The sequence below is a fragment of the Brassica napus genome, chromosome C2 (genome assembly GCF_020379485.1).
Source record: "Brassica napus cultivar Da-Ae chromosome C2, Da-Ae, whole genome shotgun sequence".
Lineage (NCBI taxonomy): Eukaryota > Viridiplantae > Streptophyta > Magnoliopsida > Brassicales > Brassicaceae > Brassica > Brassica napus.
The window spans coordinates 17,075,844-17,102,404 of NC_063445.1; the positions used below are offsets into that span (position 1 = coordinate 17,075,844).

The 26,561-nt window shown below is 38.7% G+C and overlaps 3 protein-coding genes and 1 long non-coding RNA gene across 4 annotated transcripts; 2 read left to right on the forward strand and 2 right to left on the reverse strand.

Moving 5' to 3' along the window:
• Positions 1-72: 72 nt before the first annotated feature.
• On the reverse strand, positions 73-2,633 carry LOC125581797. The gene is made up of 5 exons (XR_007319507.1): positions 1,724-2,633; positions 1,493-1,637; positions 1,054-1,417; positions 343-978; positions 73-263 (listed from the first exon to the last, which is right to left on the reverse strand). It is a non-coding gene; the product is annotated as an uncharacterized LOC125581797 (long non-coding RNA).
• Positions 2,634-5,801: 3,168 nt separating this feature from the next.
• On the forward strand, positions 5,802-6,116 carry LOC106378010 (glycine-rich RNA-binding protein 7-like). Its single transcript, XM_013818212.1, has one exon. The coding sequence runs from the start codon at positions 5,802-5,804 to the stop codon at positions 6,114-6,116; it is 315 nt and encodes a 104-aa protein (XP_013673666.1).
• An 8,181-nt stretch (positions 6,117-14,297) lies between these two features.
• Positions 14,298-16,008, forward strand: LOC106381133 (probable protein phosphatase 2C 14). The gene is made up of 4 exons (XM_048747811.1): positions 14,298-14,751; positions 14,819-14,980; positions 15,050-15,220; positions 15,284-16,008. Exons 1-4 carry the CDS (start codon positions 14,494-14,496, stop codon positions 15,866-15,868), a joined length of 1,176 nt encoding a protein of 391 aa, XP_048603768.1. The 5' UTR covers positions 14,298-14,493; the 3' UTR covers positions 15,869-16,008.
• On the reverse strand, positions 15,953-26,245 carry LOC106381130 (alpha-L-fucosidase 3-like). Its single transcript, XM_048747812.1, has 4 exons — positions 25,875-26,245; positions 25,578-25,787; positions 16,741-16,913; positions 15,953-16,649 (listed from the first exon to the last, which is right to left on the reverse strand). The coding sequence occupies exons 1-4, from the start codon at positions 26,095-26,097 to the stop codon at positions 16,143-16,145; spliced, it is 1,113 nt and encodes a 370-aa protein (XP_048603769.1). The 5' UTR covers positions 26,098-26,245; the 3' UTR covers positions 15,953-16,142.
• Between the last annotated feature and the right edge of the window lie 316 nt (positions 26,246-26,561).

A 26,561-nucleotide genomic window follows, 5' to 3' on the forward strand; every position in this document is an offset into this window, starting at 1 on the left:
TCACATGTAGGCCTAAATGCCAAATTGCTCCATAATATTCTAACATTCAAGTTTTCATCGACATAAAAGTTTTATTGAAACAGAGATAAGATCATGAGAGATTGACATAAAAGTTGTATAATAGTTCTTGAACAAAGAATTGTGGTTTCAGAGAAATATTTCAACTCTCAATGCTGACATAGGCAGAATATGAAGACACGTGGCTTTCACTATGTACAAAGATTCTTGGTTTATCTGTAGAGCTCTAGATTTGTTCGCATTAGCTACATCGCACAGATATGGACATAAACTTTTAGAAGCCAGGAATATAATGGTATTAACTATAAGGAGAATGATCCCGACCTCTATTTTCTACACCATCATATGTGTTGGTTGCTGCAACAGAGATTCCAGTTTCTATTCCCCAGCAATCTACGGAGGCTGTGGCAAGCGTCTGGAATATGAATTTTGATGTTTAAATGTGGATACTTAAAAATAATCTGTTATTTTCTGACCAGCAGTGCAAATATGTCTGATGTTTAGAGTAGTTGAACTGTACTTTGGTTGTGCCCTATAGGAAGCCTAGGGGGGATCCTGTTCAACCTTTTTATTTGAACCTAGATTTAGTCACCAATATTTTAAATGTCAGGGTGCGTTTCCAGTTTTACAAATCTAAAAGAAGCATTACGTAATAGATGTTACGCTGAGTTCAATGATATCTGAAAACAGTGACATAATCCACAATAAACTTGTTGGAAACCACCATTTCTTTTATGTGCTTGGATCTCTTGGTGAGCTGCGCGAGCAGTCTTTCCCAAAGGCTCTACAATACTACAATTTGAAGTTGGTGAAGGTTTGATTATAACCAATCAACTGTGCGTCAGCATGGTGATACAAAGTAGTGAAAGTGAACCTTTAGTGGCTCTCGTAGCTGTGCAGGGTTGTGGCCTTAAAAACTCCTCATTAACCATGACCACCTTTCGATGTTTTTTCCAGCCACTGCATTGGGATAAATAATCTCAGTGTGTATAGTTGTTTATTAATTTTCCCCTTCTCATAAAATCAACTTAGTACCTGGTTGTTCACTGACTATTTGCGACCAAGCAGTGGAGTTCGTAAGGAAGATGCTTTGAACGCTTGTTATCACTCTGTCGGAGCTGGAGCTTGGTTTCTAGCCGATGGAGGTGACTTTTTCTTGACCATTGCATGAAGTTGCTTCGTGAATGTTGTAGCTGTTAGCTTAAGTGTTTTCACTGATATAGAACAACATTAAGTTGTACATCTGACGAAACGGCATACGCATTGAGCATATTGATCTGCGGCGACTTTAAAGAAGGAGTCACTAAGCTGTAAAAGCATAGCGTTAATCTCATCGGGAGTAGAGAGTGTCCTTGATACACAGAACTTAAAAACCGTTGCTGTCAACATACTCATGCATCTGTAAGCCACAAAAAAAAACATTATATATCAATTAACCAAAATGGTTCCATAAGATGAGTGGTTCATATCTCACATAACCCTAGGGAATAAGTTTGCAGCAGCTTCCACAAATCAGTAACTTGGAGCTCTTTTATCAGCCGTGAAAAGATGTATTCCCTCAGTGTTTCTAAATCTTGCCTTGCTTTCTCCAGAATGATCACTTGTTGTCTCTACCGAATCTGCCACATAAAACATTATAACCCAAATACAGAGCATATGTGTTTAAGTCATTGAAAATGAAAACCAAATCAGAAGTTTGATTTACCAGTGAACCTGATCGATCACTTTTGAACTGTTCATAGTGGTATCACGATTTGTCTTCACCACTTTCTCTTGTTAGACATTATATGTAGAGAAAATATTTGAGATAACGCATTATCAGCAGAAGAATCAAAGCTTTGATTTTGAAAGATCATTCCTTTAGTCTTCTACACATAAATCTCAGCCTATAAGAATCAATCCCTAGACGCAAGGTTCAATCTTTCTAACAGCAAACAAAAAGACCTAAAAATTGAGCTTTTAACGGGAAGTAAGGAAAAACACTTAAGAAGTTGTTTAGTAAGGATTCAGTACTCATCATCCCAGCTTCTTCAACGCCTTTCTTCACATTCCGTGCTTCCCAAAAAGGGAGCAGCCATGTGACAATTGTCGCCATTACAACGATTCAATGCAGAGAGCGATAGTTGGGAAGCCGTCATGGTTTGGATAGTTTTTTGGCCGTTTGTGGAGAGGAGAGTCACAACGTTTTTTTGAGATTCATGGTGACGGAAATGACTATTTATAGGTGAATGAGTGTGAAGAAGCTGAAAGAGGTGGTGATGAGGAATAAATGAAACGCGGGAGGAGTGGAATAATCAAGGAAAAACTCAGAGTAAAGAACAGATTAATGGATGGTTGAGACGTTACGAAGATGGAACGCCGCTTTAAGTCTCTGTGAAATTTCGTAGGGAGGTCGTCCTGAGAGGAAGAAGGAAGGTCGCAGGCGTGAGAGGAAAAATGAAGAACAAACATAATCGTGTGGGCTTGTAACAGATGTTCAAAGGATTGGGCTTAATATGAAAATGTAATAAAAGTCCAGTTCGAATAAGTGGCGTTAAAGAACCAGATTGCACAGAAATCACAAATGGGTTGGTATGGCGACACGTGTCACGAAAAAGCCCACCCTATGTGGTGACGTGGACGCAGGAGAAGGGATAAAAGTCCCCTTTATTATTATATATATATAGATTGGAAAAATAGAAATGAAACTTTCAATTGAATGAATCAAGCGGTGGTAATCTAGTGGCAATTTTTTAGAGCTTGATGGTGTACACACATCAGTCTTAGGGTTCCCCTTAGAAACTAAATTAGTCAGGGGTTTGGGCTTCAGTCCAAGTGATTTACATGGTGGATCATAACACATGATCGTTCACCCCATGACATTAGTCGAGAGGTATTCCAAATTCGGATCATGCAGTGTGGTAACCAGTCCACTCTGTAGAACTAAGTGTGTTCCTCCCGAGGCCGACCGGATCAGCCGATAGGGTTTATCGAAAAAAAGGAAATTTTCAATTGAATGTATACAATTAATAATGGAGGCCCTATTCGTTACCTATCGCGCGACCTGCGACATGCGACTGATCGCAGGTCGCAGATTATTGTTCGTTTTGCTGTCGCGTAACATGCGACCTGCGATTGGTCGCATGTCACAAGTCACAGGTTATTGTTCGTTTTGATGTCGCGCGACTGATCGCACGACCAGTTGCGGGTTTCCATTCAAGTCGCCCGAAAAAACAGCGACCAAAAATTAAGAAAATTTTGATCGCGCGACTGGTCGCAGGTCGCGCGATACGTAAACGAATATAGTTTTAGTCGTAGATCGCAAGTCGTAGGTCGCGCGACACGTAAACGAACGTAATCTTAGTCGCAGGTCGCAAGTCTCGCGACACGTAAACGAACAGGGCCGGACATGCAGCTGATACGGTTTTCATTTTCAACACTAGGTACAACAAATTCTTTGGTGCTTAAAGGTTTGCAGGTTTTAAGTTGCATTGCTCTCCTCTTGCCTCTTCACACATCCAGTCAAAATCATCTTTGGCTGCTCCACCGGTAACAATTGGATTTCTACATTTGTGTTCTTCGGTACTGAATTTCACCAAATTGTCGACCTTCTCATCATCTTATTTGTCTGCCCACACCAGTGAAGATTCATTTTGTTTGTTTCTCCAAGTCACGACATAGTTAACACGGCATATTGCAATTTTCAGACGTAAAGGAGAAAGCCAGTTTGTTGCCAAGTTTGCTGAATTTCCCAAACAAAAAAGCATGGGAATCTTAATTTTTTTTCTCAAGTGTGTTGGGGATCGACTTAATCTCTTTGAAGGGTTATTATGCGGAGACTCAAATGTCAACTAGCTCTTCTGTCGTTCCCGTAAAATCTCTCCAGTAAATTCCTACTTTACGGTGACTCTTCCCGGCTTCCGTCTTCCAGTACAACACAATGAAGTTGATTAAACAAACATGAAAAACTAAAGTTGTGGATAATATATACAACTGAATACAATTGGTAATAATAGTTATAACCTTTAAGGAGCTCTTTTGGGCAATAGATCGGAAGTTGTGAATATTGTTTTTCTTATTCAATTAATATTATTACTGAACTGAATAGACCAAGAAGAGAAGATGAAATTGTGCTTTCCACTCTGGTGAAGAAGCCGAAGTATCATTAGAAAAGAATAGGGGTTTTCAATCCGGATATCGGTTCGGTTTAGGTTCGGTTTTTTTCGGTTTTCGGTATTTCGGTTAGTAAAATATAACTACCATTCTAAATCCATATTTACTTCGGTTCGGTTCGGTTTATATACCGTCGGTTTTCGGTTTATTCGGTTTTATACCAAAAAACATAATTATTTAGTTTGAGATCATATAAAATGAATTTTAGAGTCATATTGTCAACACAGTCATTTATTAAAAATATATTACATGTTCAAATAAATGAACAAAAAGGTAAAAATTCTTCTACCATCAAATATAATAATCAAATCTATAATTAAAATCAGAGTCTGAAATTTTGAAAATAAAAATATGAAACAAAACAGAAACATGAAAAAAAAGTTTTTCCACTCTTCCATATTTAGTGTTCATTAAAGTCATGATTTTTCGATTGGACACGAAACTCTGTTTGTTTATAGATAAGAAAAAAGTTATGAAAATTTTCCATTAATTATTTTCTATCAAATTTATAATCTTCATATTAATTTAGTGAATACTAAAATAAAGCAAAAAGATAAAAAAAAAAACTTAAAAATAAGATGTCTGAATTGCGATGTATTGTTATTTAATTATAGTTCAATTGTTTTACAAATTGTTCTTTATTACTATAACATTATGGTAATAGTTATTAACACAAATTTAACTTATATAACAAATAGATATTTATGTATTGTTATAAAATATATACATATTTACATGTTTCTACTTTTAGTCGGTTTTGTTCGGTTTATTCGGTTTAATCGGTTATATACCAAACCATATCCAAATCCTACGGTTTTTATAAAATTATATCCATTCGGTTTATATGGTATATACAAAAACCAAACCATATTGTCTATTTGAACAGCCCTAGAAAAGAATAATACAAATTCTCTTAATTATTTGGTATATTTAGAAATAATGGGTAAAATTATATAGTTGCATGTATATCTCCATTAATTACTTTCTGATACATTGATATGTGAAAATATTTTTTGATCCATTTTAGAATGAATGAAGTAAGATTTTGAATGTCTGTATATATATATATATGAAAATAAAAATTATGAAATTTCAATAGTAGTACATATTAAGAAAAATTTACGCTTGGAGACACAATTTAAGTTTCCAATTTCGTTAAAAGACATATTGAATCTTTAGCACACTTTCTCATTGCAAATTTACCAGGTTAACCTCCAACTAAGCTAAGAGAGATGATGTCTCTCGTTAATTTTTTTTTCTAACTAACCAAACCGATCTGCTTTTTTATTTTATTTCTTAAATAAAATATTTCTTTTTCTCTAACTAATAACCAAATCTTATCTCTTCACTTTATACAAAATCGTGAAAACCCTTTTTCTCCTGACATCTTCTAGATCCAGGTATCGAACTCAGACATGAGAGATTAGAGAGATTGAACCCTAATCTTCTCCATCCGAAACTGTCCCTAATACCCTTTCTCACTTTCGCCTTTTCTCGATCTCTATATCTCAATCTCGGAATCTCAATCTCTATTTCTCGATCTCAATCTCTATTTCTTGATCTCGGAATCTCGATCTCTATTCCTCGATCTCAATCTCTACTATGAACGAAGGTCAGTCCCGTGGAAAACGATGGCGGTTACGATGGAGACCGTGGTGGAGGAAGCGGTGGATACCGCAATGGAGGCAGTGGTGGTTATGGAGGTGATGGTGGAAGACGTGAGTGTGGATACAATGGTGGTGGTTGGTGGAGGTGGCTACTCGAGTGAAGGAGATGATGGTGGATACAGTGGTGGTGGATACAGTGGAGGAAGTGGTGGATACTGCAGTGGAAGCGGTGGCGGTTATGGAGGCGATGGTGGAAGACGTGAGTGTGGATACAATGGTGGTGGTTGGTGGAGGTGGCTATTCGAGTGGAGGAGATGGTGGTGGATACGGTGGAGGTAGAAGACGTGAAGGTGGAGGATATGGAGGTGGAGATGGTGGTAACCACCGCAATGGAGGCTGTGGTGTAAGACGCGAGGGTAGTTACACTGGTGGTGTAAGTGGCTCCACGCGTCTCCCGTCCACGCGTCTCTCATCCACACATCTCCCGTCCACGCATCTTTCTCTTGTCCACAACGAACTCCCATTTACCTCCGAAACCACAAACTCATTATGTACATATCACAAAACACATCTCATCCATCTGCACTTAAGAAACAAAATAATCAAAATCATATCTCAAAAAAGGAACATATTAATTGGACAGCGTACTAATAACTACTCATGAAAAGTAAGCTTCTTTCACAACTGTTAGATTTTTTGTTGTGAAAAAGATTATACGCCCAAAACCAATTCACATAAACTCATATACCAACATTTTCTCGTAATAACCATTGCATTGATTGCAACAAAAAAACAAACTTAGTTAGTTGCTTGTTGCTTCCCTAAAACAAACATTCTTCCATTTGCACAAAAGCAAAATCATTTATGTCCAAAATAATACAGATGTCCACACAAAGTGTGTCAAGTGTCAACTAAACCATGTGTCATTTAGGGAAAAGAGAAATCATAATTTGTTATGAACCAGATTGTGGATGGCTCATAACCAATAGATTATACCATCAGCGGCCCAAGAAAGAGAGAGTCGGCCAGCTATTCATTTTCCTTATGTCTTTATGTTTTCCTTTTTCCTAGTTGGATTATGATTTGTACTCTTTCCATTTATCTATGACGGTGTAATCTCCTATATAAGGAACCTCTATGTTATGAATAAAAATAGACTTTTCCATTACTTTTATAACACGTTATCAGCACGAAACTCTAAATCCCTAAGCTAATACCCAAATCGAAAAACCCTAAAACCCTAACCCTAGCCGGCGATCCGACAAACCCTAAACCCCGATCGCGTCTCTTGTTCCCACATCTGTTCCAGCTCGCGTCCCCGATCAACTTCAGCCCAAGGCGTTCTTGATCCTAGCTCAGACGTTCGCGACCCGAGAGCAGCTCCAGCATGCGACCTATTCCTCGTTCGCGACAGCATCAACAGCTCGCGTCCGACGATCAAGGCATTCCCGATCAAGCAACAAAGGACGTCCGCGACCCGATAGAAGCTACTCGATCCATTCCAGCTCGCTCCCCGTTCGTGTCCAGCTCGCGGTTCAGCTCCTTTGGTGGTCCGATTCAACAATCACCTAAGGTTAAAAGGTAATTCAAAACCTAAGAACCCATAATCGAACATGGATTGATTGATAAAGAATGAAACCCTAAAACCCTAATCTTTATGAATAAAAACCATTGGGTAATAGATCAAAAATCCTAATTGAGTAAATCGAAGCTCTAAAAGTTCGATACCCAAACCTAAATCATGTTCCTACATGATTAAAACCCCAAATCGGTTTTTACAAGTTAAAATCCGATAAACCCTAACCATATATCTATAAACCCTAAATAATATAAGTATCAGAATTAATTATACTATAATTATCAAATCACATATTAAAACCCTAATCGAATATTTTGAAATCAAAACTGTTTTCGATTTTGATCATTGAGGTTTTAAATCTGATTGAATCTGATGCTATGTTGCTAGAATTGTTTGACCGTTAAATTGATAGATTTATTTTCTCATCCTACTTGGTTAATTGTTCATCTGGTTTAAAATTGTTTAAACCGACCAGCCTGTTAAAACATTGATTGAATCTGATAGGTTGCTATCTTGTTTTGCTTATATAATCCGATAGGTTGATAGATTGATTGAGGTTTACTTGTTTAAAATCTGAATGATCTGATTGCATGATTCTTGAGGTTTAATATCATCTGCTAGGATTGATAGTTTTGTAATCTGATCTGTTTTAAATAGAAACCCTAAATAACCTGTATGATAGGTTATATTGATCTGATTTGGATGTCTTTGAGAATTGAGAATCCGTATGCTAGGTTGATAGATTCATGATAAAATCTAATGTCTTGAGGTTTAAGATTGTATGCTAAGTTCGATTAAATTGATTGATCTGATTATATGTTTTTGAGGTTTGATAAATTCGGATACTATATAAATTATTTACACATGGTTTATGCTAAATATGGTTTATGCTAAATACCAATCAGCCTTGAAACTGATTCATTGAAATTCATGCTTGAAATCTATATTCTAGTATTGCTAAAATCAGCTTTGAAACTGATTCATTGAAATTCATGCTTGAAATCTATATTCTAGTATTGCTAAAATAAGTCTTGAAACTGATTGAGTGATTAATAAAAAATTTTACTAGTCTTGCTAAAATCAATTGATTGTTAAACCCTAATTGCATGATTAATTGAATCCGTTTTTACTAGTCTTGATAAACCATAATATTATGAGCGCATAGAAATAGTATTGCTGAGACTTGCTAGAAATTGACGGATTGATAAAATGATTTTAAGATTGATAGTCTCATTGTCCTCAAAAGATTGAAATCCGAATTGATTGTTCTTAAGAGTAAGGCCGCTTGAAAATTATACCTAAATATAGAGTGATATATGATTTGAGATGTCGAAAATCAACCTGGATTTTGCTGCCCTAAATCTCTCTGGAGATAATTATTTACAGTGGGTATTGGATACAAAGATTATCCTAAAGTAAAAAAAAAAAAAGACTTGGTGAATGTATCATAGAAGGCAATAATGCCAATGAGAAAGATTGATACATGGCAATATTAATTATTAGCCATCATCTTATTAAGAGTCTCAAAGATCAGTATCTGACTATAGAAAATCCTCTAGACCTTTGGACAGAGTTAAAAATCGAGATATGATCACCAAAGAACGGTGTTATTACCAAATGCCCTATTTGATTGGAGGAATCTCATAATCCAGGACTATAAGTCTGTGGATAAGTCTATTGCTTGCTGGGCAAAATAATGGATTACTGATGAGAAACAGTGAATTGAGACCTCCTGGATTAACCCCATTACCTGATACCAATAAGCCCGCAGAAGAAAAAAAAAAGGTAACCATGTCCAGAATGATAGACCACACGGTCATGGCCGTGGAGGGTGGAAAGGACGTTACCATGGCCACTATAACACATTTGGCCGTGGGAATCACTATGGCAGAGGCCGTGGGTATCAACCCAATTTGAGCCATGGTCAAGGCAGTGGCCGTGGTATATCCTTTAAACCACAAAGCTCGACCAAATCAGTGTGCCATAGATGTGGAATGGGGAACCATTGGGCTAAGATATGAAGGACTCCTAAACATTTTTGTGACCTCTATCAAAGAGAGTCTGAAAGGGAAGAACCTGAAACCCACTTGGTCTATAAAGATGGTGGAAATAATTTCGAACATGATCAAGATGATCTTATGGAATATGAGACTTATTATTGCCTAAAAGAATCAAGTTGATAATCTGATTTCGACATCAAACTTGTGTGATTGCTTTGCTTGTATGCTTTCCCTGATTTTAATCTCTTTGAATTTATTTCTATTACATTGTCTGCTTAGATTAAATGAATGAATAATTTTTCTATATGAGTACACTGAAAAACACCAATATAAGTACTAAAGCAGGTATCGCCAGTCTGAAAGAAGACTATGGCTAGGCTAATATATTATTGCCTAAGGGTATGCATCTAGAAATCAGTGATGCCTTATATTCACCCAGCTATAAGAGCAAGAGAAGCCTATTGAGTTTTAAAGATATAAGAATGAATGGTTTACATATTGAAACAATGGGCCAAGGAAACAAAGAGCTCCTTCAGATATATGTATAAAATCGCCGAAAGCCATAATAAGTCCTAAAGACTATACTTGCATTCTTTACTGACCTAGACTATGCATAGATCAGTATGATAGAGACTAAAAGCCTGCGGAAATATACACTTTATGGCACGACCGGATTGGCCATCCTGGTCCAAACATGATGCGAAAATTGATATTCAAAAGACACACATTAAAAGATAAGAAGAGTTATCCCAAAGAATCTCACGTGTGTAGCATGTACACAAGGGAATCTCATTAGGTCATCACCAGTAAAACGGCTACGAGCCTTTTTCATAAATAAAGACTATATGTCTATAATACTGGTGAATACATGTCCCAAGTGTTTTAATGATTATGGTATGTCCATTGGGGTAAGTGTGGACAATTATGTGATACATGTCCATACCAAGAACGGCTTGGCCGAAATCCTTTAAAACGCAAATAGCTAATTGATAGACCATAACTTATGAGGTCAAAACTCCCATTCACAGCTTGGGCCACAAGAAATTTACAAGTACCTAAGTTAATACGCATCAGGCCATTTAGTGAGCATAGATATCCTCTATCACAATTATTAACGGGTCAAGAGCCAGACATACCCCATCATAAGACATTTGGATGTGCTGTCTATGTACTAATTAGTCCACCACAGAGAACTAAGATGGGACCTCAAAAGGAGGATGAAGATATTTGTTGGATATGATTCTCCCACAATAATAAAGTACTTTGGGCCAACTATGAGTGATTATATTTGAGGCCAGTTACACGGATTATTTTAAGACCAGGAGGAGAAAAAAATAATAAAGCTGGTAAAAAAATAGTAAAAGAATCAGAATGGAATCAACCATCAATGTCTTGGCAAGATCCTCAGACTAAATAATGTGAAATAGACGTCCAAAGATTATACATTTACAAATCTAGCTAATCAAATGCCAGACACATTTGCTGACCCGAAAAAGAATGACTAAGTCATATATGAACCAGCTTGTAAAGCACCAACGAATTTGATGCCCAAGAAGAGACGTGGTAGACCAAATAGGTTCCAAAAGATAAGAATCATCGGAAACAAAAGAAAGGTGCAAATAATGATAATCAAAATCCAAATCCGAGGTTACTAAGAAAAACATCCCAGACATGGAGATAAGCCCGGTCGGCTCTAAGGTACATGTACCAAACAATGTAGCTTGGGACGCCAAGCTGCAAAGTAGTAAAGGTCCTGATAATAATGAATCTCAATCGATTATATCATGTCTGGAACATAATGGAACCAATAAGGAATATCGACATAAGATGATTTATTTGCATACAAGGTAGCACTTGAATTTATGAATATAAGTGAGGATCATGAACCCACGTCAATATAAGAGTGCGCACTCGTAGAACATATTGGATTAAATGGAAACGTGAGGTTAAATAGTTTAAGGAAGAAATGCGTATTTGGCCATATGATTAAGACGCCATATGATGTTAAAACCAGTGGATATAAATGAGTCTTGTGAGGAATATAAATCGTGAGATATAAAGCTGATGTTGCACAAGGATTCTCACAAAGACCAGTAATAGATTATGAGGAGACATACTCCCATGTGGTGGATGCAACTACTTTTAGATTTCTCATAAGTTTGGATATATAAGAGAGAAAATTAGACTTGCAGGAAGTTGATGTAGTGACTGCATATTTATATGGTCCACTGGATAATGAAAGTACTAGAGGGTATTGAGCTGAAAGTACATCAAATTCTCGAGAACAATATTGATAATCATCAAAGTATATGATCTAAATATTCTAGGAACCTCTGGATACAATTTTCCAAATAGTTGAATATCTCAAGAAAGAGTTTGAGATGAAAGATCTTGGAAAACAAAGTTTTGTTTGGGATTACAGCTTGAGTACATTAACAATGAAATCCTTGTGCATCAAATAGTATATACAGAAAAGAGTACTCAAGAGATTTAATATGGACCAGTCTCACCCATTATCTAGTACATGGGTGTGAGATCACTTGTTTTGGACACTGATCCATTCAGTCCAAAGGTGGACGATAAAGAAGTCTATTTAGTCCTAAGATGAATGATGCAGAAGTCTTGTTTTAGACACTGATCTGATTGGTCCATAAGAAAGACGATGAAGAAGCCATTGATTTTGATTTATTTTATACTAACCAGCCCAAAGAGAGGTTATTTGGTTTTGTTGATTTGTTTTCAGACAGGTTATGTTTTACATATGGTGGTACACGCATATCACCTCAACATCATCCAAGATTTTGTGTGTGTGTATTTGAGGTCGATGAATATCTCAAGAAAGAGTTTGAGATGAAAGATCTTGGAAAACAAAGTTTTGTTTGGGATTACAGCTTGAGTACATTAACAATGAAATCCTTGTGCATCAAATAGTATATACAGAAAAGGGTACTCAAAAGATTTAATATGGACCAGTCTCACCCCATTATCTAGTACATGGGTGTGAGATCACTTGTTTTGGACACTGATCCATTCAGTCCAAAGGTGGACGATAAAGAAGTCCATTTAGTCCTAAGATGAATGATGCAGAAGTCTTGTTTTAGACACTGATCTGATTGGTCCATAAGAAAGACGATGAAGAAGCCATTGATTTTGATTTATTTTATACTAACCAACCCAAAGAAAGGTTATTTGGTTTTGTTGATTTGTTTTCAGACAGGTTATGTTTTACATATGGTGGTACACGCATATCACATCAACATCATCCAAGATTTTGTGTGTGTGTATTTGAGGTCGATGAATATCTCAAGAAAGAGTTTGAGATGAAAGATCTTGGAAAACAAAGTTTTGTTTGGGATTACAGCTTGAGTACATTAACAATGAAATCCTTGTGCATCAAATAGTATATACAGAAAAGGGTACTCAAGAGATTTAATATGGACCAGTCTCACCCATTATCTAGTACATGGGTGTGAGATCACTTGTTTTGGACACTGATCCATTCAGTCCAAAGGTGGACGATAAAGAAGTCCATTTAGTCCTAAGATGAATGATGCAGAAGTCTTGTTTTAGACACTGATCTGATTGGTCCATAAGAAAGACGATGAAGAAGCCATTGATTTTGATTTATTTTATACTAACCAACCCAAAGAAAGGTTATTTGGTTTTGTTGATTTGTTTTCAGACAGGTTATGTTTTACATATGATATGGTGGTACACGCATATCATATCAACATCATCCAAGATTTCGTGTGTGTGTATTTGAGGTCGATGACTCAATATGTTCGATTAGATTGTGGCATAGCTGATGGTAAAAAAGAACCAACTATCATGTTCGAGGACGAAGCATATTCTGCCCAAGATCTTCATCACCCACGGATTGCAGAAAATTGGAGAGGTCCAAGAGACCTTTAGTAATGTCCAAATCAGGGGGAGTAATGTGTGTTGTACTCTTTTTCCTTCACCATGGTTTTGTCTCAATTGAGTTTTCCTGGTAAGGTTTTAATGAGGCAACATTAAAGCACGTTACAAGCTCTAAATGGTTATGGCATCCAAGGGAGAGTGTTATGAACCAGATTGTGAATGGCTCATAACCAAGAGATTATACCTTCAGCGGCCCAAGAAAGAGAGAGTCGGCCAGTTTTTCTTTTTCCTTATGTCTTTATGTTTTCCTTTTTCCTAGTTGGATTATGATTTGTACTCTTTCCATTTATCTATGACGGTTTAATCTCCTATATAATGAACCTCTATATCATGAATAAAGATAGAATTTTCTATTATTTTTATAATATTTCTGCGTAACTTACTCACGTATTAATTACCTAATTGACTTCACCATCCATGTATATTTACTTAATTTTTGAGTTAATTGGTTTAATTATGAAAAAAAAAACAATATTACTATGCGAGTAAAATTATATCATTAACTCTGTTTCTACCGTTTAAGTATTCAAAAAGACAGATTTGTTAAGGACTTCTTTCAAGTTTCAAATCTAAAGTAGATCAAGCTAATGTATCCTTGAATATCTTTTTAGAAAAAATGGTTATTTCTTATTTCTCATATTTTGCTTGCTGTTATTTTTACTTTTAATTTCTCATTTGTTCAAATTTTTTCCTAACTCAATTATGTCAGTCAAACAGTTGTAATTTGTAGTTCTTAAAAAAATAAATGAAACTACGAATATTTTGAAACAAACAATAATCTTTAAAAAATTATTATCTTACATATCTAATATATATAATTTATTTAAATATTTGTATTATTTGTGCAATACATTTTAAAAAGAATTCTAACTCGGCCATTCTTGAAATTATACGTATATATATATATATGTGTGTGTTTGTGTTCGGTTACAAAATTTGCAATATACAAGTTGGTTTTTTTCTTTGAAACAACAATATACAAGTTGTTTTGTTATCACAATTTGAAGTGGTTTGAACGTTTGAAATGAACTTTTTTTCGTATTTGACCGAGCCAAAACCCTAAAGGCGTCCATTGACTTTACCACTGACTTTTTCCGCCCCACATTTTGTAGCCGTTGCTCACTCTTTCACAATATACGTTTACACACTAATAAGCACAGGAGAAGAAGAAGAAGAAGAAGAAGAAGAAGAACAAACGGCGACTCTTTCTTCTGCCATGGAAACTAGACTAAGCACCCCTTTCTCGGTCCCAAAGCTGCCGTCTTTGAAGAGAAAGAGACCTCCCCAGATAGAAATCCCCAATATCCTCCAAGAAATTCAATCTGATGACCTCAGATTCAGAGACTCTGCTCACCAAAACGACGCCGTGTGCTCCGGAGGAAACGGGTTCGGCGTTGTCTCCAGAAAGGGGAAGAAGAAGTTCATGGAAGACAGTCACAGAGTTGCTCCTTGTTCTGTCGGAAGCTCAGACACGGTAATGTTTTCTTTCACTTTGAATTTACTTGTAGGAGATGTTTGGGTTGATGGGTTTTGGTGGGCAGAGCTTCTTTGGAGTTTATGATGGCCATGGAGGTTGTAAAGCTGCAGACTTTGTAGCTGAGAATCTGCACAAGAATGTTCTTGAGATGCTGAAGGATTGCAAGGAGAAAGAAGAAGCCTTTAAAGCTGCTTATTTGAGGACTGATCGTGATTTCCTGGAAGAGGTATGAGTAATGACTTGTAAAACTACAATCTACTTGAACTTAGAGGTAACAAGTTAACAACAAATGTAGGGTGTAGTGAGTGGTGCCTGCTGTGTTACAGCTTTGATACAAAACCAGGAGATGATTGTCTCGAATTTGGGAGATTGTAGAGCTGTTCTTTGTCGAGGAGGAGTAGCTGAGGCTCTTACAACTGATCACAGAGCTGGAAGAGACGATGAACGCAAAAGAATCGAGAATCAGGTAAGTTTTGTGAAGAAGTTTGGTTTGAGAGAGTAGATTTGATGTCTTTTTTTGCTTCTACAGGGAGGTTATGTGGAGTTCCATCGAGGGGCGTGGCGAGTTCATGGAATACTAGCTATCTCCAGAAGCATTGGGGATGCACATTTAAAGAAATGGGTGGTTGCTGAACCGGAGACACGAATACTCGATTTGGAACAAGATATGGAGTTTCTTGTCTTAGCTTCTGATGGACTCTGGGATGTGGTTAGTAACCAAGAAGCAGTTGACACTGTACTGAGCGTTCTAGCTCAGAGAAAGACACCTAGAGAAACCGAGGACGAGGGTTTGTTCAAGGGGTTGGTCAATGTAAGTCCATCTTCAAAACTTCGGCGAGTTTCGCTTGTAAAGCAAAGAAAGGAGTTGTTGCCAGCTCAATCTCCCAAGTGTGCAAAACCTTACCACTCAGAGAATGAATCACCCTCCTACCATGAAATGGGGAGTCCACCTTCGAAGGCACGGAAGATCACCGCCTTGAAGCGAATAAAGATGAAGGCTGAGTCTTCTTGGGCCAAGGCGGCTTCCAAAGAGCTTGTGAACCTTGCCGTGAGTAGAGGTAGTATGGATGATATCACAGTGGTGATTGTTGATCTCAACCACTATAAATGCTGAAAAGCCTCATCACCCTTAACATACCTATGCTTTGTATTCTATGTTGTTTCATATCCGTTGATTATTATGTAAATGCTTGTTGACTATTATGAACGTATCTCACCAAAAATCTTATTACCAATCTTAAAAGTTCAAATCAACGACAGCCAACAAAAACATAGGAGTCTCAGTTTTTTTCACACACAAATTGTCCTTAACACTATAAAAATAAACTCATAGAAATTTTAGAAAAGCTTCACTAAATTTTAGAAAAGCTTCACTCTTCTTGTTCTTGTCACTGCTTGTGACAGGCCATGCTCAGCCCAGCTGCGATCTTACCGAATATAATTTTATTAGCAGCCTGAGTGAGGTGTATACCGTCCCACACGATAGCCTTGTCAGGCTCATCGCACGATTTTCCAATTAAAACCTCTTTGCCATCCACAATAATCTTCTTCCCACACCCAGTCTTCCTGTTGTAATTGTATTTCCCTCCATAGCCACAACAAGAGACCAACGACTTACTGAACCCATGTTCCTGTGCGTGAGCGAACAACTCGTATTTGATAGAGTATACATCTACGTAAGTAATGGCAGCTTCAGACAAAGAAGCTCTAAGCTCGGTCACGGCTTGTGACAAGCCGCCGTTGAACTGTTGAGCCAAATGGTTCAAGGGAGAGGCACATCCGTGTGCGTCAAAGTCTGATTCATGGAGCGGAAACCACTCGATCACATAAGCTAAACAACCGATGGGTCCTGTGTTGTGAATCCAGAAGTATCTCCCTCCTTCTTTGTATATATTCTGTCACAAGAAAATACACACGGTTATGATAAATGACCTTGAAGCAAGACCATTCATTGGAACAGAGTATAAAACAGAGAGGCCGACCGACCGTGACAGCAGTCTTGAACTGGCTGATGAGCTCAGGAACATCGGTGGTTCCAATTTCTTTTACGGTCTTTTTTGCGAAGTAACCAGCAGTGAGATCGTTTTGTCCGATGTCAATAGTGTACAACGCCTTGGAGAAACTGTTAGCTTCAGGCAGCATTGTCGTATATATTCCTCCTGTGACATTTTGACGTGGCCATGAATAATAAAACAAATTTTCACACTTTTTATAACACCACGTACAATGGTTCTATTATTAAACACCTTTCTTTTTGTTTTTTTTTTTACATTACACATCACTCTCTCTTTAATCCACATCATCCTTCAACACTTATTTATTTTTCAAAGCATACAATGATTTTTGTTTTTAAAAATTCAACATCCCATAATTTTTGTTTCAATTTTTTTATGTTTTTATAAAAAAAAAATCAATAACAAATTAATCTGAATAACACAATTAGTTTTCCTGATCAAAAACAATATTTATAATTTTCATTTTTAGTTATAAAATTTTGTTTTGATATATTTTTTTTATTTATATAAGTAAGAGTTTATTAGGAAATAATATCAAAATTAGAGTAAAATTATTTATGTATCCAAGTCAAATAAACCAAATCTCTATTTGTAGAAAACAAAAATAATGAATTTTGATATAAATTATTTTATAAAAAAAGTATTAACTACAAAATAACCAATTAGAAATTCCTGTTCTATGGACTTTATATTTATTTTCTAAGAAAAAAAAACAAAATCTCAGATCTTTACTCGCTAGTTAGGAGCGTGCAATTCAAAGATGTAATCTGATTGGTTTATGTCTTTAACGTGGGTCTCTCTTTCTTGTTTTACAATCCGTTGAATCTTTTCAACTAAGTTTAATCCACCTCCTTTTTTTTCTTGTTTCAACACCTTCATTGTATGCTTTCAGTAGTCGAATAATTTTTTCAATTACCCCAATGTAAGCAGTCTAATATGAAAACTCTATTTTTGACCATCCGAACCTTTTAATTAGTTTATTTGGTTTAGGTTGTATTCGGATACTCAGGTTTGGTTTAATTTTGATTTTTTCTGGTTTCAGAATTTAAAAAATTAAATTACATTCGGATATTTATGCATACAATATCTGATTGGTGTGGAGTTTTGTTGATTCGAATCGGATTTGCAGACTTATTATCTAAAAGTATTTTAAAATCTAAAATTACCTTATATCAACCATACGTGATTAACCCTTGAACTATACGTCACAACATCAAACATATCATGATATACCAAAACCTTATGTACGAACGAAAATCATACATAATAAAACGTAAACAAATTACAATTAACAACTAGCAGTTCGTAAACACAAGAAACATTATTTAAACATTTTTTAAAGAACATTGTTTAAATTTCAAAAGCGAACATATTTATTATTGAACTTCAAATGCAATTGTCAAAACATAAAAACATCAATATTGAATGAATACCAATATATATATTAAATACGTATTTGAGTTAATTATTCATGTAATAGATAAATATTTTAAGTACTCAATAATATCTTAGTGTATTTTGGATATATATTAGGGACTGAGATCGGATTTGGTACAAATTCTTTTTGGAATTTTGAAATTTTTAGATTTTTTCGGATATCCATTTGGCTTCGGGTAAAGTGTGAGGCCCCGACCCGGTTTCCCTTACCGCCGGTACGTCCTCAGTTCGCTTCCCTCGACCAAACTGGCCCTATCTAGGATTTTTATCCAGTTTTTCTCTATGAGGTTCAGTTCAGTTCCTTAAGTTCATTAAATCTATCCAGCATCCTAGCAAAATACTAAGACTGACAATATAATAAACATGTACCTCACTGCATCGGTGCTAGTTTTCCGCCAGTCCATCCATACGCTTCATCCTTGTTGTCTTCATCCTTTTCCGTTCGTTCTTATCCAGCCAGCTCGATCAGATACTTAACCGAATCCCCTTGTTACTTAGTCACTCAGCCAACCATCCCCACATGACCATGAACAAAGAGAGACGGCTTGGTTTCCATCCAGCCATCCAGAACAGATAGTACGCCAGCCTTGCTAGCGTTCCAGAACCAGTCATTGATCACACCTAGACGAGTCAGTACATACTCGGCTCTACAGCCCTCGATCCCATCAGTACACCTCACGGCCATCCTGTCCTGGCTATGTCTCCAACCCGCCTTCCAGTACCGACAGTACGCCAGCCTTGCTAGCGTTCCAGAACCAGTCATTGATCACATCTAGATCAATCAGTACAAACTCGGCTCTGCAGCCTACGATCCAACCAGTACTATCACGCATCTAGATCCCTGTAAACACACCCGGCTTCACAGCCACCTTCCTGCCTCTCCACCATACGATCAGATCAAATCTTCTCAAGATCCAACCAACACTCAGTCCACGATGAATAGAAGATGCCTCGCTACCAGCCGTTCCATCAAGACACAACCATTACCATCGTCGGAACAGAACTAAGACTCGATCTGAGTCTTAACCGTCAGAATCGCCTTCCAGCACCAAACATCCGATAACCGCCTCAGATAACTCTTGCTGTCTGATCTGTATCATCAGTACGGACGCCTCCCATCAGAAACCATCAAACCGTGTACAGAACCAGCCGAGCCAGCCTCCACAGGACTCGCCATCCATCAGGGAAGATCCGCATCATCAAGCCCACGGTATGAAGGACAACTCGAATTAACAAGAACCCACGCAGAACACAGATTCGGTCTGTTCCCTTCCCGTACTGTACCTGATCAGATACAATATGCCGATCTATTATCAGTACCCACGCTCTATCCCTTCGATCCAGTATCATTGTCTCTCGGTATCCCAGTCGCAATCCGATCATGTTCAGATCAGACGGAGTCACAGTGCACCAGACAGACCCGTGGCCATTAATTGAGACCCCGATCCGCCTTCCGGCCAACTCTCTCTATCTTTCCGATCATAATCACCTTCTCTCTGTATTTCTCTCTCTCTAGTCTGTCCTGAACCGTATAGAGCAGAGATCCTTTCTGATCCGCGGGATTTCCATTAAAAGGGAGTTTGGGTGGTTACTTCTCGGCCTTAACCGCCCATAACCGTTTTACTCAACTGCTCACGCGCTTAATCCCATCTGTAACTGCTCTAGGGCGGTTTAACTTAACTTCCCGACAGTTAATTAACCGCTCCATAACTGCTTGACAGTTCCAAGTCCCATAAACCGTCCTAGTTGGTTACACCGTCCAGTAGTCACTTAGGAACCGTCCAGTAACTGTTTCGGTAACTACTTAGTAACCGTTCCGGTAACTGATCCCGCCATTCTCCATAGCTAATCAGTTCATGTTCAGCTCAGTATCTGTTCCCATCAGAACGTACAACAGTTAGTCCGTACATAGGCTAACTGATCTCGGAAGACAACTCCAGCTGCCTTGTATGAATCCATCCAGCTTAGTCCGACAAGCTCAACTGCTATGTTTGGACAGACAGTATCGTCTTAACCTGACCAGTACTATCCAGATGTAATGTCCAACATGTCTATCCTGTCTGATCAGTCCGACCTTGGACTGATCCAGTTCAGACTGCGGGATGGGGATGCTACAAGTCTCCCCTACTTGGAATGAATTCGTCCTCGAATTCCGTAGTTAATAGAACTTTGTTCTATCCAATCAGAACAGTCTCCCCCACTTGGAATGAATCCCAATCAAACGGCACTCATGCCTTAACTCAATGCTCAGGCTTTCGGTCACTCGACCATTATAGTGTTCAAGACTTCCTGATCACAATCATGCTTGAATTTGATCTCAGATATCAATTTTTCAATCCGGTGTCTTTACCATTTTTTTTTTTTTAAATCTCAACAAACTCAGTTCAAAGCACCAACTCACTAAGCATAGTAGTCCTTACTTCCGAGCAATCTCTTGGTGTTTGGACACACACTTTGGCGAGAACGCTAGACTCCCAACTGTGCTGACCATTTTACCTCAATTCTCGAAGTGTTAACTCACTATCTTAGTAATTTTTTTTTTCCAGCTTAAACTTTAACCAATCACTGTCACTTTATTGACTCAACTTTTGTCCCTCCGGAACTCAGTTCCAACCAGTCTCAGTCCAATCTGACTTGACTGTTTGATTCTCGCACTACAGGGTTCCTTAGCATGGCCTCACTTCGAATACTAGGAACTTAATCTTTTCAGAACGCATGGATCTCATCTTGATCCTTACAGTTGTTTCCTCGGATCACTCCCTGATCCTAACCAGTCCCCGACCACCTATGATGATTGATATCAGATTTTCTCAGATCCTTATTGATCTTTATTGACACCTCTGGATCATTCTTGATCTTTACAGACATTTCTTACCGGATCCTACACTTGATCCCTTGCACAGTTTTCCTTTCGGACTCCCAGTCCTTCCTGGTTCACAATCCCATAATGACAAACTCAACTTGTTCCCATTGACTCAGTCTTAATTATGTCTTGAAAACTCATCAGTTCCAAAACGACATTAGTTCATACGATACATACCTAACAGACAAACGTCCTACAGACATGTGATGGCAAACTTTCACTAGTTCCCATCCATGCTTTCATCGCGATCGGAAACCCACAGTAGTGAACTCCATGAGTTCCAGTGACAGTACAGTTATGTCTTGAAAGGTGCATCTCCCACAGACATCAGATTGGGTTTCCGCAGACTCCAGTACAGACACGCGATGGTGAACTAATATAGTTCCCACCGACGAGATAACAGTTACGTCTTGGCAACTCTGTTTTCCCACAGACGTCAGGACAGAACACGTGATGATAGACAGTCACGTCTTGGAAACTCTCGGTTTCCATAGACGCTAGAACAGACAGTATCAGAACAGTTATGCCTCAGCAAACCCAAGCAAACCCACTCGGTTCCAAAGGACATATCATCAACACTAACACTAAGGTTTCAGTATTCCCACTTGTCCAGTTAATCAGACACTTAGTCTGGTATAGCATTATCATTCCAAGTCATCGAGTAGCCGTTTTACTATCCAGTTAAGTCTTAATGAGCACCTCAGCCATAAGCACCTAGACTGATATAGACTCTCACATGAAAGGAATTAATAATCTAAACTCAAATGATCGTCCCAAATCATCGAGCCGTCATCCAAATTTCAGCAAGTCTTAGCTAGCATCACAGCCCCTAAGTACCTTGTCTGATCTAGACGCTCATGATAGGAACCAATCATTTACTACTTTTGAAACTCTGACCACAACTCATCATCTATGGCATCTTGTACCTCCGAGTAGTTTCTTGATCACCTAACAAGTCTTTGGCAAGTACACCTGACTTCCAATCTCTTGTTCCGATAATCTCAACTCTCGGACCGCACAAACCTACCAAGACGATCAACCTTAGTCAACCTTGACAATTCCTTTGTCCAGTTCCTATATCCAGACTTGCCTACACCCACCACTTGCTAAGTGTAAGTCTCACTCAGATTTTTTTCCAAAAATCTTTTTATGAAACTTCTAGTTAAATTTTCCCGGACCAGCTTGTCCATTACCTTGAAAACCTTAGAATCCGTCTAAGAATTCCCAACAGACGTTCCATTCGAATGTAAGTCTCCGTACTTCGCATTCCAGCATCAGTGCCTTGGCCATTAGTTCTTAGGCTCTTCCATGGACGACTAGTCCAATTCAGTTTTCCGATCTTTCAGGTTATCTCTTAGCAGAGACGATCCATTGCCTTAACCCGTCCTTAACCTGTTCATTGAGATACTAACTCAATTCTCGGACCAACTGTCCAACTCAGTTCCCGTTTACAACATCCGGCTCATCCACTCGGCTATCTTTCCTTGAAGTCCTTCCGTCTGAAGTCCCCCTTTCAGATCCAGTTACGGACGTCTTGTCCATACAAAATTAAACTCGTCAGCTCCTTGGCTTCATATCCGACATCATTGTCCTTGACAGTTCATTGTCTTACTTTGACATTTTTGAATCATCTTTCGCTTTCTCGAACAGCTTGGTTCTTCTTTACTCTAGTCTGCTTAACCTTCTTTAAGCTTCAGAAATCTCCTAGTCAATCCTTCCCGTTTCTTCACTTCAGAATCCGGATCCATTGACCTAAGTAAACCTCTCTGTTGTTTCCAACACTTAGAATAATTTCTTGGATAACTCTCTCGAGTAATCCAGAACACCTTAAGCAGTCCGATCATTCTCCAAAGGATCTTAACTCAGACTTCATTCAACCAATCCAATCATTCATCAATGATCTTATTTACGGTTTCTTTCCAGTTAGACTTCTAACTTACATTTGCCCATACAAAGTGTAAGTTCGACTTGATCACTCCCAAGATTAAGTCTCACGTCAGTTCTCCAATGCTCGTGCTTAGCATTTTCCACGTCCGTTCGGTCTAGACAAATCTTGAATAATCCTTCCAACTCTGTCCTAGAACCGTAATTGCTCTGATACCACTTGTGAGGCCCCGACCCGGTTTCCCTTACCGTCGGTACGTCCTCAGTTCGCTTCCCTCGACCGAACTGACCCTATCTAGGATTTTTATCCAGTTTTCCTCTATGAGGTTCAGTTCAGTTCCTTAAGTTCATTAGATCTATCCAGCATCCTAGAAAAATACTAAGACTGACAATATAATAAACATGTACCTCACTGCATCGGTGCTAGTTGTCCGCCAGTCCATCCATACACTTCATCCTTGTTGTCTTCATCCTTTCCCGTTCGTTCTTATCCAGCCAGCTCGATCAGATACTTAACTGAATCCCCTTGTTACTTAGTCACTCAGCCAACCATCCCCACATGACCATGAACAAAGAGAGACGGCTTGGTTTCCATCCAGCCATCCAGAACAGATAGTATGCCAGCCTTGCTAGCGTTCCAGAACCAGTCATTGATCACACCTAGACGAGTCAGTACATACTCGGCTCTACAGCCCTCGATCCCATCAGTACACCTCACGACCATCTTGTCCTGGCTATGTCTCCAACCCGCCTTCCAGTACCGACAGTACGCCAGCCTTGCTAGCGTTCCAGAACCAGTCATTGATCACATCTAGATCAATCAGTACGAACTCGGCTCTGCAACCTACGATCCAACCAGTACTATCACGCATCCAGATCCCTGTAAAAACACACCCGGATTCACAGCCACCTTCCTGCCTCTCCACCATACGATCAGATCAAATCTTCTCAAGATCCAACCAACACTCAGTCCACGATGAATAGAAGATGCCTCGCTACCAGCCGTTCCATCAAGACACAACCATTACCATCGTCGGAACAGAACTAAGACTCGATCTGAGTCTTAACCGTCAGAATCGCCTTCCAGCACCAAACATCCGATAACCGCCTCAGATAACTCTTGCCGTCTGATTTGTATCATCAGTACAGACGCCTCCCATCAGAAACCATCAAACCGTGTACATAACCAGCCGAGCCAGCCTCCACAGGACTCGCCATCCATCAGGGAAGATCCGCATCATCAAGCCCACGGTATGAAGGACAACTCGAATTAACAAGAACCCACGCAGAACACAGATTCGGTCTGTTCCCTTCCCGTACTGTACCTGATCAGATACAATATGCCGATCTATTATCAGTACCCACGCTCTATCCCTTCGATCCAGTATCATTGTCTCTCGGTATCCCAGTCGCAATCCGATCATGTTCAGATCAGACGGAGTCACAGTGCACCAGACAGACCCGTGGCCATTAATTGAGACCCCGATCTGCCTTTCGGCCAACTCTCTCTATCTTTCCGATCATAATCGCCTTCTCTCTGTATTTCTCTCTCTCTAGTCTGTCCTGAACCGTATAGAGCAGAGATCCTTTCTGATCCGCGGGATTTCCATTAAAAGGGAGTTTGGGTGGTTACTTCTCGGCCTTAACCGCCCATAACCGTTTTACTCAACTGCTCACGCGCTTAATCCCATCTGTAACTGCTCTAGGGCAGTTTAACTTAACTTCCCGACAGTTAATTAACCGCTCCATAACTGCTTGACAGTTCCAAGTCCCATAAACCGTCCTAGTTGGTTACACCGTCCAGTAGTCACTTAGGAACCGTCCAGTAACTGTTTCGGTAACTACTTAGTAACCGTTCCGGTAACTGATCCCGCCATTCTCCATAGCTAACCAGTTCATGTTCAGCTCAGTATCTGTTCCCGTCAGAACGTACAACAGTTAGTCCGTACATAGGCTAACTGATCTCGGAAGACAACTCCAGCTGCCTTGTATGAATCCATCCAGCTTAGTCCGACAAGCTCAACTGCTATGTTTGGACAGACAGTATCGTCTTAACCTGACCAGTACTATCCAGATGTAATGTCCAACATGTCTATCCTGTCTGATCAGTCCGACCTTGGACTGATCCAGTTCAGACTGCGGGATGGGGATGCTACATAAAGCCCATAATCCAAAAATACCGTAGAACAAATTCATTCGATATTATACCGGATTTGGATTGGTTTGGGTTCAATTTTTATCGGGATAGGTTCAGTTCGAATTTTCGGATTCAGTTTATATGTTCAACCCTACTAGTTACTTATTATGTTTATATACTAGTTTTAGATACTCATTATGATATTTGAATCTTTACGTTTCAGAGTAAAACCTAAAATCTGAAATAGTGTAGAACAAGATTCTTTTGAATATTTTTGTCATCCAGTTTGGATTCATATATTTGGTTTGGTTCGTTCAAATTTTAGGTTCTGGTTTGTTTGCCCTTGCCCACCCTCTTTTTCTTTTGGTCAACACCCACCCTCTAATTCATATTCGACGATATACTATGTAACTCATGTAACATATCAGTTAAACACGTTATTTCGATATTATCTCACAGATACAATGAGGGAGTGAGAGGGTCGTACCGCGACTGCGAACTATTTGGGATCTGTTGTGGAAGTTGGAGAATTGTACGGCCTGAACATCGAGTGAAAATGGACTGTATCCAGTTCGACGAAAAGTGGTGTTGACAGCTCTGATGGGAGATCCCGCCGTGGCGAAGTTAGCGCCATGGCTGAAGTTTGAACCGACCGAGTCTAGGAACGGACTTAGATACGGTAATCCAAAATTCTCCGCTGCGTCAAAAAAGAAAAACAAATAATCACTATAACGCTAACGCAAAGAAATGAAGTTTGATAAGAGTATAATTTAGTTAACATTACCTATGAAGTCAATGACGAGGCGACCGTCACAGTACCTCCCGGCGGGTGAGCCGGGGAAGGTAATGCCGTGAGGAGGACCAGCCTGGCCAAAAGCGGCAGAGAGACCGCCGGTGTCGGAGTTAGAGTCGCCGAAGTTGAAGATTGCTGGGAAATGGCATTGAGCATGGGCTGATGATAGTGAAAGTAAAGAGAGAGCAAACAATGAAGATATGATTGACTTCATATTGGTAATGAAGAAGAATAAGGGGTAAAGGGTAATGAAGGATGCTAAGAAAGGTAAGATAAGATAGCTTTAAGCATCCAACTCAGGCAGAGGACTTTATCCTCTAAAAGAAATAATAGAGTTTTTTTTTTTGAAATGACAAATAATAGAGTTGGAGATACAAACAAAAAAATATATGAAATTTGAAAAAAACATACTACCCCCACCAAAGAGAAAATGAAAGTTGGGAAACAGATTAATGATGACCCTGATATGCGCAAATGGTAAACGAGATAAAAAAAACTATCTTCTCCTGCTATTAAATTCATATCCTTTTACGTATGAAACCGGGTTAATACAAAACTGATGGTGGTCAAAAGTCAACTTAATGCTTTCTTACCATTAAGGTGTTTCATCAATGCAGACGCAAATGTATTCGCTAACACCATTTGGAGCAGAACTCATGTCGGAGAACATGTTTGAAG